Source organism: Dipodomys merriami, unplaced genomic scaffold (assembly GCF_024711535.1).
Source record: "Dipodomys merriami isolate MVZ:Mamm:240054 unplaced genomic scaffold, mDipMer1.0.p SCAF_42, whole genome shotgun sequence".
In the NCBI taxonomy this organism is placed as follows: domain Eukaryota; kingdom Metazoa; phylum Chordata; class Mammalia; order Rodentia; family Heteromyidae; genus Dipodomys; species Dipodomys merriami.
In genome coordinates this window covers 4,097,053-4,114,687 of record NW_027205826.1, presented here as the reverse complement: position 1 = coordinate 4,114,687, position 17,635 = coordinate 4,097,053, and the positions used below count along the sequence as shown (strand labels likewise).

Genomic DNA, 17,635 nt, shown 5'->3' with positions numbered 1-17,635 from the left:
GTTGCTAGACAGGTAGTCTATTACTTGAGGTGTGCCCCAGCTTTTTTTGCTTTAGTTACTTTTTTCTTCCCCCTCCCCCCTTTTTCTTTTTCTTCCTTTGCCAGTCCTGGGCTTGAACTCAAGGCCTGGGCTAGCACTCTGCTACTTGAGCCACAGCACTACTTCTGGCCCTTTCTGCTTATGTGGTACTGAGGAATCAAACCCAGGGTTTCATGCATGCTAGGCAGCCAAATTCCCCAGCCCCAGTTTTTTGTTTTCTTTCTTTCTTTCTTTCTTTCTTTCTTTCTTTCTTTCTTTCTTTCTTTCTTTCTTTCTTTCTTTCTTTCTTTCTTTCTTTCTTTCTTTCTTTCTTTCTGTCTGTCTGTCTGTCTGTCTGTCTGTCTGTCTGTCTGTCTTTCCTGTCGTGTCTTTTGGTTGTGGGTCTTGAATTCTGGATCCTGGGTGCTAAGGAATCGAACTCAGGGCCTCATGCATGCAAGGCGAGCACTCTACCACTGAGCCACCTTCCCAGCCCCCCCTCTTTTTTTGGTGGGGGGGGGTCCAGTTGTGGGCCTGAACTCTGGGCCTGGGCTCTGTCCCTCAGCTCTTCAGCTCAAGGCTAGCACTCTACCACTTGAGCCACAGCGCTACTTCCGGCTTTTTTCTGCTTATGTGGTGCTGAGGAATCGAACCCAGGGCCTCATGCATGCAAGGCAAGCGCTCTACCACTGAGCCACCTTCCTAGCCCTCCTCCCCACCCTTTTTATTAATAGTGTCTTACATTTTTTTCTGGGCTGGCTACTAATCCCAGTTTTATTGATTGAAATGGGATCTCCCTAACTTCCCTCATAGTCTGGCCTTGCCTTCCATCCTCCCATTTTCCACTGATAGTGTAGCTGGGATTATAGGTGTACCTAGCCTTTACTCTCTTATCTATGTGTCTGTCTCTATTCTCTTTTCTTTTTACATAGATATCAGTCTTTGGATCATCTGAGATGATTTCATCTCAGAAGCTAAAATTAACATCTATAAAAACCATATTTTCAAAATTAAATAGACTTGGCATTTAGGGGGACACTACTGACTTATCTCAGGATTTCTTACTCCTTATTTCTGCGATTGGTTTACAAAAGAAATTTGAATCTGATGTGGTGACATAGGCTTGTAATGGTAGCACTTAGGAGGCTGAGTCAGGAGGATCTAGAGTTCTCGGTCAGCCAACCTGGACTACAAAGATTCTTCTCCCCCTTTCCCCCCCAATACCTGAAAAAGAGAGAGAAAGATGGAGAAAGAGGTGAAACAAAATCTACAAAATCTACTATTAATCTTGCTATCTAGAGTGATTGGTTATACTTACAGTGCAGTCTAAAAGTTAAATTATGTGAAACTACATGAAATGCACATACATAGCTGGGCACTGGTGGCTCACACCTGTAATCCTTGCTTCTCAGGAGGCTTAGATCTGCGGATCACAGTTCAAAGCCAGCCTAGATAGGAAAATCTGTAAGAATTTTTTTTTTTTTTTTGGTCAGTCATGGGGCTTGAATTCTGGGCCTGGGCGCTGTCCCTCAGCTCACCACTTGAGCCACAGCGCCACTTTCAGTTTTCTGATGGTTCATTGGAGATAAGAGTCTCATAGACTTTCCTGGCCGGGCAGGCTTTGAACCACCATCCTCAGATCTCAGCCTCCTGAGTAGCTAGGATTACAGGTGTGAGCCACCAGCACCCGGCTAGTAAGACTCTTTATCTTCAGTAAACCACCAGAAAACCAGAAGTGGCACTGTGGCTCAAGTGGCCTTGAGGCTGAAGAGCTGAGGGACAGCGCCCAGGCCCATAGTTCAAGCCCCATGACTGACCAAAAAAAAAAGTACATACATGATATGTACATATATCCCTATACAATTTATACCTGGTGGTCTGTAGTTTCCCTTTGTGGCAAGTGTTCTGTGGAGCATCTGGGGAACAGCTGCAGGTGAGCCTCAGTGGGCAGCCAAGGAATGAATGCTGTGGGTAGTAGGTACAGAGCTCCCGAACCAAAGAGGCGGGCAAGCAGAAAGCTGCTGTGGTCTTTTGCACAATTACAACAGACAGTTTGGATTTTATAAACTTGGTAAATACATCCAAACACAACATAAGCATAAACAACAACTTTCTCTGAGAGCATTAGCGGTTCCTGTTTACTCTGTTTTGCCACTTTATACTTAATAGTGAGCGTATCCTTCTGCTGCTTTTAAGGGGAAAAAGTTAAGTCTGTGAATATTAATGTTGATGAACAGAATAAAAACCAGAGGCCTAGCGCCTCATTTTTTAGAGACATTAAAGAACTGTGGTCCTAAGTCACTTGTCAGGCGAGTTGCAGCTGGACAGCATGCCACAGGAAGAACGATGGAAGTATTTGAACATGTTTAGCCTGAAAGAAAACAGCAGAGTAAGTGATGGGCACTGTGAAGGATTTGAAGGATTTGTGTGGAGGAGGTGTTAGGTTTGTTTCACATACTGCTAGCAGGCAGAATCAAGACTAATTGTAGAAATAGGCAGGGCGTGAGTCATCTCATTACAAGAAAAACTTACTAAAAGCAGCTCCAGCACAAAATGGCCTGCCAGAGGAAGTAGTGAGTTTTCTGTTGTGAATGGGAGACTCACAGTGTTAATGTCCCCTGCTAGTATCCCTGTCAGTAGTCTGTGAATTACTTGTAAAATCAACAGAATGTCCATTTAGCTAATGTGTTTTCCTGTAGCATGTCATTTTCTTTTTCTTTTTCTTTTTTTCTTTTTTTTTTGCCAGTCCTGGGGCTTGAACTCAGGGCCTGGGCACTGTCCCTAAGTTTCTTTTGTTCAAGGCTGGCACTCTACCACTTGAGCCATAGCGTCACTTCCGGCCTTTTCTGTTTATGTGGTGCTGAAGACTTGAACCCAGGGCTTCATGCATGCTAGGCAAGTACTCTACCACTAAGCCACATTCCCAGCCAGCATGTCATTTTCTTAGTGAAATCTTACATATATATTTGATTGATTGATGGGACTTGAGCTCTGGCCCTGGGCACTGTCCCTGAGCTCCTTATGCTTAAAGGGCTAATCTAAAATTTATAGCTATTCTAAAATTTAAAGTTTTCATGTGGGTGTCTGTGTCTGCACATGCATGGTGTACACTGAAGCTTGAACTCAGAGCTTGGAGTTCTTGCGCGGCTTTTTGTTGTTGTTGTTGTTGGTTGTGGTGCCTGAACTCTTGGCCTGGGCACTGTCCCTCAGCTCTTCAGTTTAAGGTGAGCACTCTACTACAGCACCACTTCTGGCTTCTTCTGCTTAGATGGTGCTGAGGAATCGAACCCAGGGCCTCATGCATGCAAGGCAAGCACTGTACCAGTGAGCCACCTTCCCAACCCCTTGTGTGGCTTTTTAATTCATTGCTTCCTTTGATTATTAAGCCACACCTCTACCTCTGACACTTTGCTAGTTAGTTGGAGTCTTTTGGGTATGTCTGCCCAAGCTGGCTTCAAACTGTGAACTTCACATTTCTAAGTAGCTAGGATAGTAGGAGAATGGCACTGACAGTCAGAAGGTGTTTTTCTTGTTGCATTGAAGTTTGTAGATAGAGCTGTGTGTGGCTTACTGATGGGACATGTTCTGAGAAGAGGCACTATTAGGCATCCTGGCATTGATGAACTTAATAAACTAGTTGGCGATCAACATGTGCTTACTTGGGCCCACTATAGTCTGAGCCAGTCCATCATAGAATGAATCGCCAGTATGTGGTGCATAACTAATTCTCAACAAAGAAAATGCAATAATTGAAAAATAATGCAGCTGGGTGCTGGTGGCTCACACCTGTTGTAATCCTTGTTACTCAGGAGGCTAAGATGGTTCAGAGCCAGCCCGAGCAGCAAAGTTTGTGAGACTCTTATCTCCAATAAACTGCTTAGAAAAGCCTGAAAGGGGCCCTGTGACTCAAGTGGTAGAGTACTAACCTTGAGAAAAATAATCTCAGGGACAGGGCTCAGGCCCTGAATTCAAGTCCCAGGACTGTCATAACAAACAAACAACTCAGCATCTTTATGAAAAGAGAAATCTTTGGGCTGGGATGTAGCTCAGTGGCAAAGCGCTTGCCTAGCAAGTGCAACGTCCTGGGTTCGATCCCCGGTACCAAAAAAGAAAAGACAAAAAAAAAATACAGTTAAAAAAAAAACCCAAACCAAAAAAAAAAAAGAGAGAGAGAGAGAAATCTTTTTTTTTTTGTCGGTCGTGGGGCTTGAACTCTGGGCCTGAGCGCTGTCCCTCAGCTCTTCAGCTCAAGGCGAGCGCTCTACCACTTGAGCTACAGCGCCACTTCCGGTTTTCTGGTGGTTTATTGGAGATAGGAGTCTCACGGTCTCTCCTGCCCGGGCTGGCTTTGAACCGCGATCCTCAGATCTCAGCCTCCTGAGTAGCTAGGATTACAGGCGTGAGCCACCAGCGCCCTGCTTTTGAGAGAGAAATCTTTAAGACTGATTTTTTAGAAAATAATGGGCTGTCTAATAATTCTTAGGCTCAGAGCAAAGTACTGTTTAATTTCATGTTGCCACTTAGATTTTTGCTATGAGGTTATGTTTTAAAAGGCGCGCGCGCGCGCGTGTATGTGTGTGTGTGTGTGTGTGTGTGTGTGTGTGTGTGTACGTATATACGTATGTACCAGGACTTGAACTCAGGGCCTCAAGCTCTGGCTCAGTTTTCTTTGCTCATAGCTGGTGCTCAACTGTTTGAGAAATACCTTCAGTCCAGCTCTTTTGCTAGTTAGTTGGAGATGGAATCTTTCCTGTCTGGGCTGGCTTCAAGCTATGATCCTCATATTTCGACCTCCTAAGTAGCTAGCATAAACCACTGGCATCCAGCCATTTTCTTCGTTTTTAGTATTTTTAATATCCTATCATTGATCTAAGATTTTATATACCCTTTCCTGCATCAGAGCTCCTGAATGGCTTATTCATGGAATTCTAAATTTTTGTTAAGTTAATGGTAGTATTTAATATTTTCTGATCATCCACAGTTGCTGGGCACTGTAATAGATGCATTATCATAATACCTTCAAGGCTACGGTGATCCTGAGGCATTTTAGAAGTGGAGTGAACAAAATGGTTTAGAGACTCAGAGTTTTGTACTGTCCATGCCTTCATGTCTCAAATGTCCCAGTCCGTTCAAAACCAGATCTTTTCTATTTACAGTGGTGGATGGAACTCCAAGGCCTCCAACATGCTAGTAAGCACTCTTCACCGAGCCACATCCCTAATCCCAGGTCCTGTCTCAAAACCCAGTTCTCTCTGCTCCGTCAATCCACCAGTGAGAAAACAAAGTCATTGTATACAACACATTGCTTAATTCCTCTTGAGTTGGAGTGGAAATACCATGAGTGTTTTGTGAAATGTTGATGTAGGTGTTCATCTGCCTTGTTTGTTTTGTTTTGTTTAGCTAATGACTATCTCTGTTGAAGTCTCCACTTCTCTTAAAAGTAGATAGGGCCTGGCACTGGTGGCTCATGCCTGTAATCCTAGCTACTCAGGAAGCTGAGATCTCAGGATCTTGGTTTGAAACCAGCCTGAGCAGGAAAGTCCATGAGACTCTTATCTCCAGTTTACCACCAGAAAACCGAAACTGGTGCTGTGGCTCAAGTGGTAGAGTGCTAATCTTGAGCTGAAGAGCTGAGGGACAGCGCCCAGGCCCAGAGTTCAAGCCCCATGACTGACAAAAAAGAAAATAAAAGTGGATGGAAACTCAGGAGAGTTGTAGACAAGAAAGGAAGCTATTCCACTTCAATTTGAGCTGTATCTGCCCTTATGAAAAAAAGATGAAATGCTATTGCTCAATGAAGATGACTTCCTCAGCAGTTTATATCATTTGTGAAATGCTCACCTACATTTTAGTGTGAACCTGGTCTCTCCCCTTTCATGTACTGAGCTTACATATTTCTGATGGGCTCAGGTGTTAAAATTCTCACTGGACTGGTACAGGGGTTTTCAAGGAATTCAAGGGAATTCAAGGCCTTATGTGTGCTAGGCAGCACTTGCCACTTGAGCCCTGCTTCCATCTTTTTGTTTTAGTTAGCTAGGTTTACAGTCACCAGCCATCTATCATGTACAGTATACACTGCTGTTTTTTTGTTTTTGTTTTTGTTTTTGTTTTGTCGGTCGTGGGGCTTGGGAGCTATCCTTGTGCTCTTCAGCTCAAGGTGAGCGCTCTACCCCTTGAGCCACAGCACCACTTTCGATTTTCTAGCAGTTCATTGGAGATAAGAGTCTCACGGCCTTTCCTGCCCGGGCTGGCTTTGAATCTCGATCCTCAGATCTCAGCCTTTTTTTTTTTTTTTTAAGAAGTAACATTTTTTTTTTTTTTTTTTTTTTTTTTTTGTCGGTCGTGGGGCTTGAACTCTGAGCCTGGGCGCTGTCCCTCAGCTCTTCAGCTCAAGGCTAGCGCTCTACCACTTGAGCTACAGCGCCACTTCCGGTTTTCTGGTGGTTTATTGGAGATAGGAGTCTCACGGTCTCTCCTGCCCGGGCTGGCTTTGAACCGCGATCCTCAGATCTCAGCCTCCTGAGTAGATAGGATTACAGGCGTGAGCCACCAGCGCCCGGCTAAGAAGTAACATTTTTTTAATGTAGCCTATTCACATCTTGTTTGTCTCTGTTGTTTTACTCTTTTTTTTTTTTAAATTTTATTTTATTTTATTTGAGAACATACTGTACAGAGGGGCTACAATTACATGGGCAGGATAATGCATACATTTCTTACCAAGCATTGCAGCCTCCTCCTTTGTTTACCCTTCACCTCCCTTCCCAGCCTCCCCCCTCCCCCCAGATCTCAGCCTTCTGAGTAGCTAGGATTACAGGCATGAGCCACCGGCTCCTGGCTTTTTTTTTTTTTTTTAAATTGCCAGTCCTGGGGCTTGAACTCAAGGCCTGAGCACTGTCCCTGAGCTTCTTTTGCTCAAGGCTAGCCCTCTAACACTTGAGCCACAGCGCCACTTCTGGCTTTTTCTGTTTATGTGGAATCAAACCCAGGACTTCATGCATGCTAAGCAGTACTCTAACACTAAGCCCCCTTCCCAGCCCTGCTCTGCTGATTCTAAAGGTGATCGACATAGAACTCTATTCTCTATTAAATGCTTTGAATTTTGAGGTAGTCTATATGTCATGTTTAGGTATATCTCTTATCCAGCTCTCAGAAATCAAAACACTTAGAGGTTGCTTAAATGAAATAAGAATAAATGGAGTTTGACTAAGACTGGAAGACGACCTGAAGACATTTCTGTGTGCTCACATTGAGCTTTTATACACACACACTTGTGGAATTGTTACCTGAGTACCATTATGTCTAACGTGTCCCATCCCTCCCTCATTCTACCACAGAGAAGAAGATACGGAAAATGAAAACGAAAAGAAAATTTGGTACTACAGCACAAAGGTTCAACTTGCAGAATTAATAGACTGTCTAGACAAAGATTACTGGGAAGCAGAACTTTGCAAAACTCTAGAAGAAATGCGTGAGGAAATCCACCGGCACATGGACATAACGGAAGACCTGACCAATAAGGCTCGGGGCAGTAACAAGTCCTTTCTAGCAGCAGCTAATGGTGAGGGGAGAAGTTTTCTTGTTTTATTTATTTATTTTATTAAATTTGAGATAAATTCATGGTTTCAAATCACCATAAAACTTTAAAATAGACATGAATGTCCAAATTACATGTTTTACTTTAACCCTTTTGGGAATCAGTTCACCAGATACTATTCATTTTAGGGTTTTATTTCTTGTCTTGGTCTTTGTTAATATTCATATCATTTCTTTACTTTTTTTCTTTTGTTAGAGTTTTTGAAAACAGTGTCTTGTTACATAGCTTGGACTAGCCTCGAACTTGTGTTCGTCTTACATCAGTCTTCCATGTTCTGGGATTACAGACATGCACCACCACAGTCAGTCCGCTAGTTTCTTTTCTTTTCTTTTGGTCGGTTGTGGGGCTTGAACTCTGGGCCTGGATGCCCTCCCTCAGCTCTTCAGCTCAAAGGGAACACTCTACCACTTGGGCCACAGCATCACCTCATCATTTCTTTTCTGAGTGGTTTATTGGAGATAAGATTCTCATGGAGGGCTGAGAAGGTGGCTCAGTGGTTAAGTGCTTGCCTTGCATGCATGAGGCCCTGGGTTCGATTCCTCAGCACCACATAGCAGAAAAAGCTGGAAGTGGCGCTGTGGCTCAAGTGGTAGAGCACTAGCCTTGAGCTGAAGAGCTGAGGGACAGTGCCCAGGCCCAGAGTTCAGGCCCCACAACTGGCAAAAAACAACAACAACAACAAAAAGATTCTCATGGACTTTCCTGCTGGGGCTGGCTTTGAACTGACATCCTCAGATCTCAGCCTCCTGAAAAGCTATGATTACTGGCGTGAGCCACCAGTGCCTGGCTCCATTAGTTTCTTTAATTCAAACCTCCTCATACCCTTCTACTGCTATCCCGGGTAGACCCTCATGCTTGCTAGGCAATTTCTCTACTGCTAAGGAATGGCTCCAGCCCCAGGCTTTTTCCTCCCCCCCCCCCCTTTCCCTACTGGTACAGGGGCTTGAATTCATGGCCTTGTACTTTCACTTGGTCTTTTGCTCATAGTTAGTGCTCTAGCACTTGAGCCATGCCTCCAGTTGGCTTTTTGCTGGATAATTGGAGTCTCATAGTGTTACGTGGGCTGTCTTCAAACCATGATTCTCAGATCTCAGACTCCTAGGATTATACATGTGGAAACCAAAATCTTAGCTGTGATAGTCCAGGTAAATACCCAAAATATTATCTAAATTTTTGTTTTGTTTCGTTCTTCTGCCAGAACTCAGGGTTTGGGCACCATTTTCTATTCAAAGCTGTTGCTCTTCTATTTGAACCACACCTCCACTTGCACTGTTAGCTAATAGTCTAACAAACTCTGCTGCCTGGACTGGCTTTGAAGCCCAATCCTCAGATCTCAACCTCCTGAAGTTGCTAGAATTACAGATGTGAGCCACTGTTGCTCAGCTTAACTAATAGTTCCTTAATTTAGGATTCTATCTACCTATCTATCTATCTATCTATCTATCTATCTATCTATCTATCTATCTATCTGCTTGCTTATCTGAGACGGGGACTCCAACTTGGTATGACTCTTGCTCATTGGCTGGTCTACCACCTGGCTACCCCTCCAACCTCTAACTTGGGATTTTTATGAGATGAAAACCAAATTGCTTGATTTATGATAATTGCCAATAATAATCTGTAACACAGTAACAGAAATTTGTAACAATGTATATTAGAGACTTTGATTTAATAATTTTAATCTCTTTAATAGCATAATTCCTTTAAAATTCTTACTCTAGTTTTTATATAGGTGCTTATCGACTTTAAGAGAGTTTAACTATTTTTGGTAGTTGAATTTTCTTCTCCATGTGTGTGTGTAATATATGTACAATATAAATGTGTAATATATATGAAATGTAAATGTGTAATATATATTATATATGTTATGTAATGTGCCTGTTATATAGTGTGTGGCCTGGAACTCTCCATCCTCCTGCCTTATCCTCTCAAGGGTTGAGACTATAAGCAAGTATCAATTACCATATCCCACAGCTACTTTGGAAATATTCCTGTTCATTATAGAAATTTGGGTTTAGAATATAGTCCTGGAAGTTCCTTCTTCACCACCACCTCCAAAAATAAATACTTAAATAAAATAAAATGTTTGCTGGGCTCCGGTGGCTCACGCCTGCAATCCTAGCTACACAGGAGGCTGAGATCTGAGGATCCCGGTTCAAAGCCAGCCCAGGCAGGAAAGTCCATGAGACTCTTACCTCCCATAAACCACTAGAAAACCGAAAGTGGCGCTGTAGCTCAAGTGGTAGAGCACTAGCCTTGAGCTGAAGAGCTGAGGGACAGCGCTCAGGCCCAGAGTTCAAGCCCCACGACTGAAAAAAATAAATAAATTAAAAAATAAATGTTTATAGGTAGACACATATAGTATAGATGAGATATATAATCCTCCTCCTCCTTTCTCTCCTTTTTTTTTTTTTACAGGTTCAAGTCTTTATTTTTAAAATTGTATAGGTCTTTTACAATACAATATTTTGTTATTTAAGTGGGTAATGTACAGTGAATATCTTTTTCTGAAACTCAACCATGAATTGTGATTTTTACCAGTATGATTATTCTAAATAGAGTTATCAAGATGTGGAAAAGGTTTGAGTCTTGCATGTGAAAACATCAGTGGCACAGACTCTTCCCTGTAGAACCCAGGTGGCCAATTTGTTCAAAGTGCTTTTGAAGACTGCTGATCATTTATAGCTGATCTTAAACTCAGTCAGTCAAAAAATTACAGATGTTTTTTTCCCCCTCATAACATCAAAAGGACATTTAAAGAAATGAAAGAATTTGCTTTAGCAATCTATTGTCTCTCTCTGTTTTTGTCTCTCTGCTTTCCTTTTCATGCTTTTAAATTTTTTCCTCTTTTTTTTTTTTTGCTGTTTTTCTTTATGGGTATGGCTGTCGTATTTTTTAGCCTAAAATCAGTATACATAAATTAACAAATAAATTTAAGAGTTGATATTTGAAATTAAAACTTTCATAGAACATCAGAGAAGCTAGGATTATCCTATACTACCTTTGATTATCTGAGCTAAGTAGTCTAAATATAAATGACTAATAAATTTTTTTTTAAAGCTGGGCTCTAGTGACTCACACCTGTAATCCTAGCTACTCAGGAGGCTGAGATCTGAGGATAGAGGTTTGAAGCCAGACTGGGCAGAGAAGTTCCCATAAGACTCTCCAATAAACTGCTCAGAAATGCTGGGTGTGGCACTGTGGCTCAAGTAGTAGCTAGCCCTGGTCACAGAGGTTCTGGGGCAGCACCTAGTTCCTGGGTTCAGTCCCCAGGACCCGCAAAATAACATGCAAACAAAAAGACAACAACAACAAAAAAAAACACTTTTTTTTTTCTCCACCAAATGACACTTAGGAAAGTACAGTGGGTATATAATAGTTTGGCTGGGAAAAATTTTTATATTTGAAGGTCAAGATAGAGAAGCAGTGTGCATTTAAGGAAAATATGATTGGTAACTAGGTTTTCTTTCCTTTTGTGGGAGAGAAGTGCTCAGTTCTGAGGTTTGAACTAAGGGCCTTGTACTCATTCCGCTGCTTAAGTCATGTCCCAACCCCTTTTGCTTTGGCTGTTTTTGAGATACAGTCTTGCTTTTTGCCCAGGAAGCCTCAACCTCAGTCCTCCTATTTATACGTCCCATCATGCTCAGCTTTTCCAGTTGACATGAGTCTCTCTCTCTCTCTCTCTCTCTCTCTCTCTCTCTCTCTCTCTCTCTCTCTCTCTCTCTCTCTCTCTCTCCTCTCTCCTCTCTCTCTCTCTCTCTCTCTCTCTCTCTCTCTCTCTCTTCCCCCCCCCTCAGGCTGACCTCAAATCACAATCTTCTTTATCTCTGTCTCCCAAGTAACTAGGATTACAGTTATGAGCCACTGTTCTTTGGCTTAGATTTTCTTTTGCTAATAAAAATTTCTCTGAAAATTAGTGATGGAAGTCCTCTCTTGGGTAAGTCTAGTGTACTTATAAGTTTGGGAAAATCAGCCCTGCAAGGCACCCAGTATGGTTAAGTTAATTAAATGGTACAAAGCAATAATGTAAAATGAGATATTTGAATGACTTGGAGATGAAGAGGATTGGGATAGGCTTTGAGTTTCCTTCAGTTTGGAATGTTGTAACTCTCTTAGCTTTGAATTCTGATTCATTCCCATCTCCCTTCCCCCTCACTGCTTATATGAGGTTTGCACTCTGGGTCTCACTGTTCTATTACCTGAGTCACACCCCTATCCCAACTCTGAATTCTTACAACAGTCAGGATTAGTGAAGATGAGAGAGTGTGGGAGGAAATAGTTTTCGGAATAAAATTGTTTTCAAATAGTTCTGTATTTGTTCAGTTTATACTTGAGGATATAAAAGCCTGAAAGGGTTAGAAACCTTGCCTAGAGCGACAATGCTGATTCAAGATGGATCTGCATGGTTTTTTTTTTTTTTGTTTCTGTTTTTTGCCTGTATCTGAGTTTGAACTCAGGATCTTGTGCCTGCTGGGCTTTTTCAGATTGCTTGCTGGGCTGGCACTCTACAACTTGAGCCATGCCTTCAGCCTTCCTTTTTGTGGGTTATTTTAGAGCTGGAGTCTCTCTGGTTTTTCTGCCCAGGTTGGCTTTGAACATTGATCCTTTGGATCTCAGCCTCCTGGGTGTCTTGGAGAGTACTGGTTTACATATTTGTTTTTATTTTCAGTACTTGGGATTTGAACTCATTCTTTCACTGTCCTACTTGACCTATGCCCCTAGCCCTTTTGCTTTGTACTCATTGCTTTTGTGGTTATTTTTTAGGTAGGATTTCACTTTTGCTTGGGGCTGGCCTTGGACCGAGACCCATCTACTTAGGCATCCTGTGTAGCTGGGATTATAGATAATGCACCACCATGTCTGACTTGTTCTTTCAGATAGAATCTTGATAACTTTGCCCAAGCTGTCCTCTGAATTGCAATCCTCCTATCTGTCTATAACTTGCAAATAACTGGGGTGACAGTGTGACTGTCTCCAGGTCTTTAGGTTTTGATTCTTGCATTGTGATTATGCCTCTGACATTGAGTCTGTGTCAGCTTGCAGTCTTTCCTGTGGCAGAAGATGTAACAATAATCTATAGCAAGTCTCAATTTCAAATGACAGACTACTTTTACTTTTTTTTTTAAGATAGGTCTTGTAACATAGGCTGCCTTAAGCTCAGAATCCTCCTTGCTTAGTCTTTTGAGCACTGGGATACAGGTGTGCACTACCATGCCCAGCCACCCCAGCTCCTTTTAAAGAAAGTAAATCTATAATTAGCATGTATTTTATAAAAGTGAAGGAACCCCATATTGAGTTTTGTAAACACAATTGTGTTGTAATATTATTTCATAGTTATAATGGTTTTAAAATGTTTTAACTTTTCTCTTTAATAACATACACAATAACTTCTAAGTGGCATTTGGTGATACTTTTGTTGTATATGCAAATAAGACTATGAATTTGTTTTTTTTTTTAATCGTAGAAGAAATTTTGGACTCAATAAGAGCCAAAAAAGGAGACACTGATAATGATAAAAGCCCAGAAGAAGTAGAAAAAGACAAGAATGAAACTGAGAATAACAACTGTAAAGAGGCCGAGCCAAGCAGAGAGGAGTTTGAAGATGAGTCCTGTGAAAAAGAGACCGATGGCAGAGCATCAGATGACAGTCGGGAACCAGGCAAATCTGAGGGTAAAAGAATTGCTTGCTTCGTAAGAATTGCCTCATTAGTTTTGTTGGTGAAGCATCCAGTTTTTACTTGCAAAATGACAATGAAAAAAATTATTGCAAACAACTACTTTTTATTTCAAATGCAATTAAGATAGTCTGTCCCTTGTAATGAATTTGATAGATTGATAGATTCGCAATAATAACACTATTCCTGGATCTCTACTTAAATATTTCCCAAGGAATTGCCATTCGCTGTGTGATTGTTGAAAAGTCACTATTTTTATCTTACTAAAATACACACTTTTATATGTGATTAAATTATGTTCAGTGTTACGTTAATTCCTTAAGCATTCTTAAAATATTAACTACCCATTGCAGTTACCCATTGCAAAACTGTCCAAGATTCTTAATTGCTTGAAAACGGCAGCAAAGAGCCACAGGTTTTTGGTGATTGCTTGTTTTTATTGGTTAGTTGAATGGGGCCATTTGTCCCAAAGCAATTTTAAAGAATATCTTTAAAGTTTTGTTGTACATTTTGCTGTAGAGCCAACAGAAGTTGGGGATAAAGGTAACTCTGTGTCAGCAAATCTTGGCGACAACACAACAAACGCTTCTTCCGAAGAGACTAGTCCCTGTGAAGGGAGGAGCCCCGAGGGGTGTCTCTCAGAAACCCATGATAGCAGCAACATGGCAGAGAAGAAGGTGGCATCCGAGCTCCCCCAGGATGTGCCAGGTACAGAGGGCCGTGTATCCGTGCCTCTGTAACGGGGGGAATCCTTCCCTTCTGCAGCACAAGCTGAGTGTCACCTAGAGCTCTAAAGTGTGTGCTCATTCATGCTGCTTGCTCATATGCCATTCCTCATTGCTAAGTTGTCACCTAACATGTAAAGTTCCAACCCATCATAATCCTCATGCTTTTTTAAACCTCATCAAGCTGGTTTTGTTTACTAGATGTATATAGTTGCTTACCAGCTCATTGTGGCAGATACTCGGGTTTGAATTACTTACGTATTAATGGCTCAGCGTTGAATGATTTGGCCCCTTGAGCTCTCTATGTACTAACACCTTAATTGTATGTTTGCATGTTCTCGTATCATTTTGACATTTTAAATTCATAATGTTATGACAGTATCCATCATCACAAAACCTTTTTGCAAGGTATAGTTTTTTACGTAAGTTGTATTTGAGCCTTCTTTAAAATTAAAATTTCTTTTAAAATTTTGATTGGTTCAATGTGGCCATTTGTCCCAAAGCAATTTTAAAGACTGTCTTTAAAGTTTTGTTGTGCTTTTTGCTGTAGAGCCAACAGAAGTTGGGGATAAAGGTAACTGTGTCAGCAAATCTTGGCGACAACACAACAAATGCTTCTTCCGAAGAGACTAGTCCTTGTGAGGGAGGAGCTTTGAGGGGTTTATTTATAAGACTTCCTTTGTATGTGTGTATGTGTGTGTAGGTACTAGGATTTGAACTCAGGGCCTTATCCTCTTGCTCAGCTTTTTTGCTGTCTAATGGAATATAAGAATCTCTTGGGGCTGGGAAGGTAGCTCAGTGGTAGAGTGCTTGCCTTGCAAGCATGAGGCCTTGGGTTCGATTCCTCAGCACCACATAAACAGAAAAAGCCGGAAGTGGCGCTATGGCTCCAGTGGTAGAGCACTAGCCTTGAGCTGAAGAGCTGAGGAACAGCGCCCAGACCCAGAGTTCAGGCCCCATGACCGGCAAAAAAAAAAAAAAAAAAAAGAGTCCTATTTTGGAAGTGGCGCTGTAGCTCAAGTGATAGAGCGCTCGCCTTGAGCTGAAGAGCTGAAGGACAGCACCCAGGCCCAGAGTTCAAGCCCCACGACCGACAAAAAAAAAAAAAAAAAATCTCTTGGATTTGTCTACAAGTTTGGGTTCAAGCTGTGATCCTCATATCTTAGTCTCCTGAGAAGATAAGATTATAGGCATGAGCCACTGGCTTATTATGTTCTTTAGGAAAGTAAACATTTGTGTAATCCAACCAAAAACTAAGAGTAGTACTGGAAAGACATCCTTAAGATCCTTTTCTATGCCTGAAAAAAACAGTATCACCTATTTTCAAACTGTACCATAGCTGACATGTTGTAAGTGCAGCAACACCCTAACTGAAAAATAACTGAAAAATAACCAAAGGACTAGAAACACGGCTCAAGTTATAGGGCACCTGCCCAGCAAGCACAAGGACCTAAGTTCAAATGCCAACACCACCAGAATGAACAGAGACAATTAGGTCAGAAATGTAAATTGTGTTGTTCTAATTTTCCTTCTGTTGTTTGGTTTTTTCCCCCCTCCCTGCAAAATGTTTTCAAGTTATCCAATTATTACTGTGAAATTGCTTTCTCTTTTATTATTTCATTTTAGTTTTAGTGTTTGCAGCGCTGGGCATTGAACGCAGGGCCATGCCTGTGTTAAATGGATACGCAACCATTGAGCTGTACCCAACTCTTTATAGTCTGGTCCTCCCGTTTTTGTATTATATGCAGTTTAAGGCTACGTTCAGTGCGTCCCACTGTGTTTCCGTGCAGTCCGAGAGACGATATTACACAAACGAAAAATAACAAATGTATAGCTTAACAAAGTTATAGGAAAACATAAAAAAGAATAATTCCTTTTCAAGATTACCAGCATATTGGGTATAATCAGTAATCCAAAGCATTTTATGTTAATCTGACTGAAAGACCACATAGTGAAAGTGAGTAGTAATTTGACTTTTTGGGGGGGGGGGGTGGTCGGGTCGTGGGGCCTGAACCCTGGGCCTGGGCGCTGTCCCTCAGCTCTTCAGCTCAAGGCTAGCACTCTACCACTTGAGCCACAGCACCACTTCCGCTTTTTTCTTTTTGCTTATGTGGTGCTGAGGAATGGAACCCAGGGCCTCATACATGCAAGGCAAGCGCTCTACCACTGAGCCACCTTCCCAGCCCCTGTGTTCTGGATTTTAGATTCAAAAGTACAGTCTTCCTGGCATCTTTTTTTTTTTTTTTTCCTCCTGTTGTGGTTTGAACTCAGGGACTTGTCTCGCTCTGTTTGCTTGCTAGGCTGGCAGTCTACCAACTGAGTCATACCACCAGCCAGGCATTTTGCTGATTATTTTGGAGTCTTCCGTATTTTTTTAGCCCACGCTGTCTTTGGACTGATTAGCCTCGCTTCTTGTAATGCGTGGATCTTTTATTGGGCCATTGCCCTGTTGTTTCTAGTCTTTTCTGTTAAAAATCATGCTTTGCCAAATCACATGGCAGATAAGTAATGTGGAATTCTTGCTAGTTCCTTTTGTGACAGATTCTTAGCGATGGAATTACTAGGTGAGTAGTAAATGCACTGTTGGTTCTCTGATTTACCACCGACCCTCTGTCCAGATTCACAGCAGTGTGTGGGAGTGTTTGAAGCCACTGCCTCAGCATATTGTGAGACTTGAATTTCTGCCAATCTGATACCTAAATAGTACTTTCTCCACGTAGTTGGGTTTTTGTTGTTGTTGTTTGTTTGTTTTTCTTTCTTTCCTCACGCAGTTTCTGGGACATGAACTCAGGGCTTTGCTGTCTCATTCAGTTTTTTCTGCTGCAAGTTGATGCTCTACCACTTGAGCCACATGTTTACTTCTAGCTTTTTGCTAGTTAATTGGAAATAAGAGTCTCTCAGATTTGTCTGCCCAGACTGGCTTCTAACTTTGGTCCTCAGATCTCAGCCTTTGGAGTAGTTAGGATTACAGACATGAAGCCACTGACACTGGGCTCTTCATATAGTTTCATTTCACATTTCTCTTAGTTGAAATAAGTGAGTAAATGTCTATAAGTTTAAGGTCACTTTCATTTCTTTTAGGATTATTCCTGTTTTCCCATATTCTATCTGGTTGTTGACTCTTCCACAAAAAGATTTTAGGAGCTTATACATTTGAAATAGTATGACCGAATGTCAAGTACTTTTTAGTTGGAGTGGCTTAAAATGTACCCCACTAGTGACATAGAAGGGCAGAGTGGCACTTCTGATTTCCGAATTGCTGTGGAAACACTAAGGCTCTCAGTTTGTGCAAGTACTAATTTTAATATGATTACGTTTAAGAACTAAGCTCCTAGTGATGGTATTGTCCAGAAAAGCTACTCACGTCTAGGCACACCTTGGGGGGGGGGGGGCAGGTAGTTTAGGCAGAAAACTAACATATAAATAATCTTGTGGAAATCTGTTTTCACTACTGTTGAAGACAAGGGTCGTCGTTATCTGGTTACACCACCTGTGCAGAAATTGCGGCACCTTAAGTTTTGTGCAGTCATTATGGCTGTTGGTTTTGCTTTGGCTCTGGCTCTCTGAAACTTTGCCTTCCACTAGACTAAGAGGACTTTTCAAATACCTCCTGGGTGTGCTTA

At 41.8% G+C, this 17,635-nt stretch overlaps 1 protein-coding gene across 8 annotated transcripts in view; it reads left to right on the top strand.

Annotated features, from left to right (window-relative positions):
- Bptf (bromodomain PHD finger transcription factor) overlaps positions 1 to 17,635 on the top strand; it is a 130,123-nt gene that overhangs the window by 35,512 nt on the left and 76,976 nt on the right. For 6 of the 8 annotated variants that reach the window (XM_069993099.1, XM_069993098.1, XM_069993102.1 and 3 more), the window contains exons 3-5: positions 7,353 to 7,576; positions 13,077 to 13,283; positions 13,807 to 13,995. In XM_069993099.1, the coding sequence (XP_069849200.1) occupies positions 7,353 to 7,576; positions 13,077 to 13,283; positions 13,807 to 13,995 (620 nt within the window). The remainder of the gene's footprint in view (positions 1 to 7,352; positions 7,577 to 13,076; positions 13,284 to 13,806; positions 13,996 to 17,635) is intronic. The other 2 variants (XM_069993103.1, XM_069993101.1) reach the window with 1 other exon arrangement.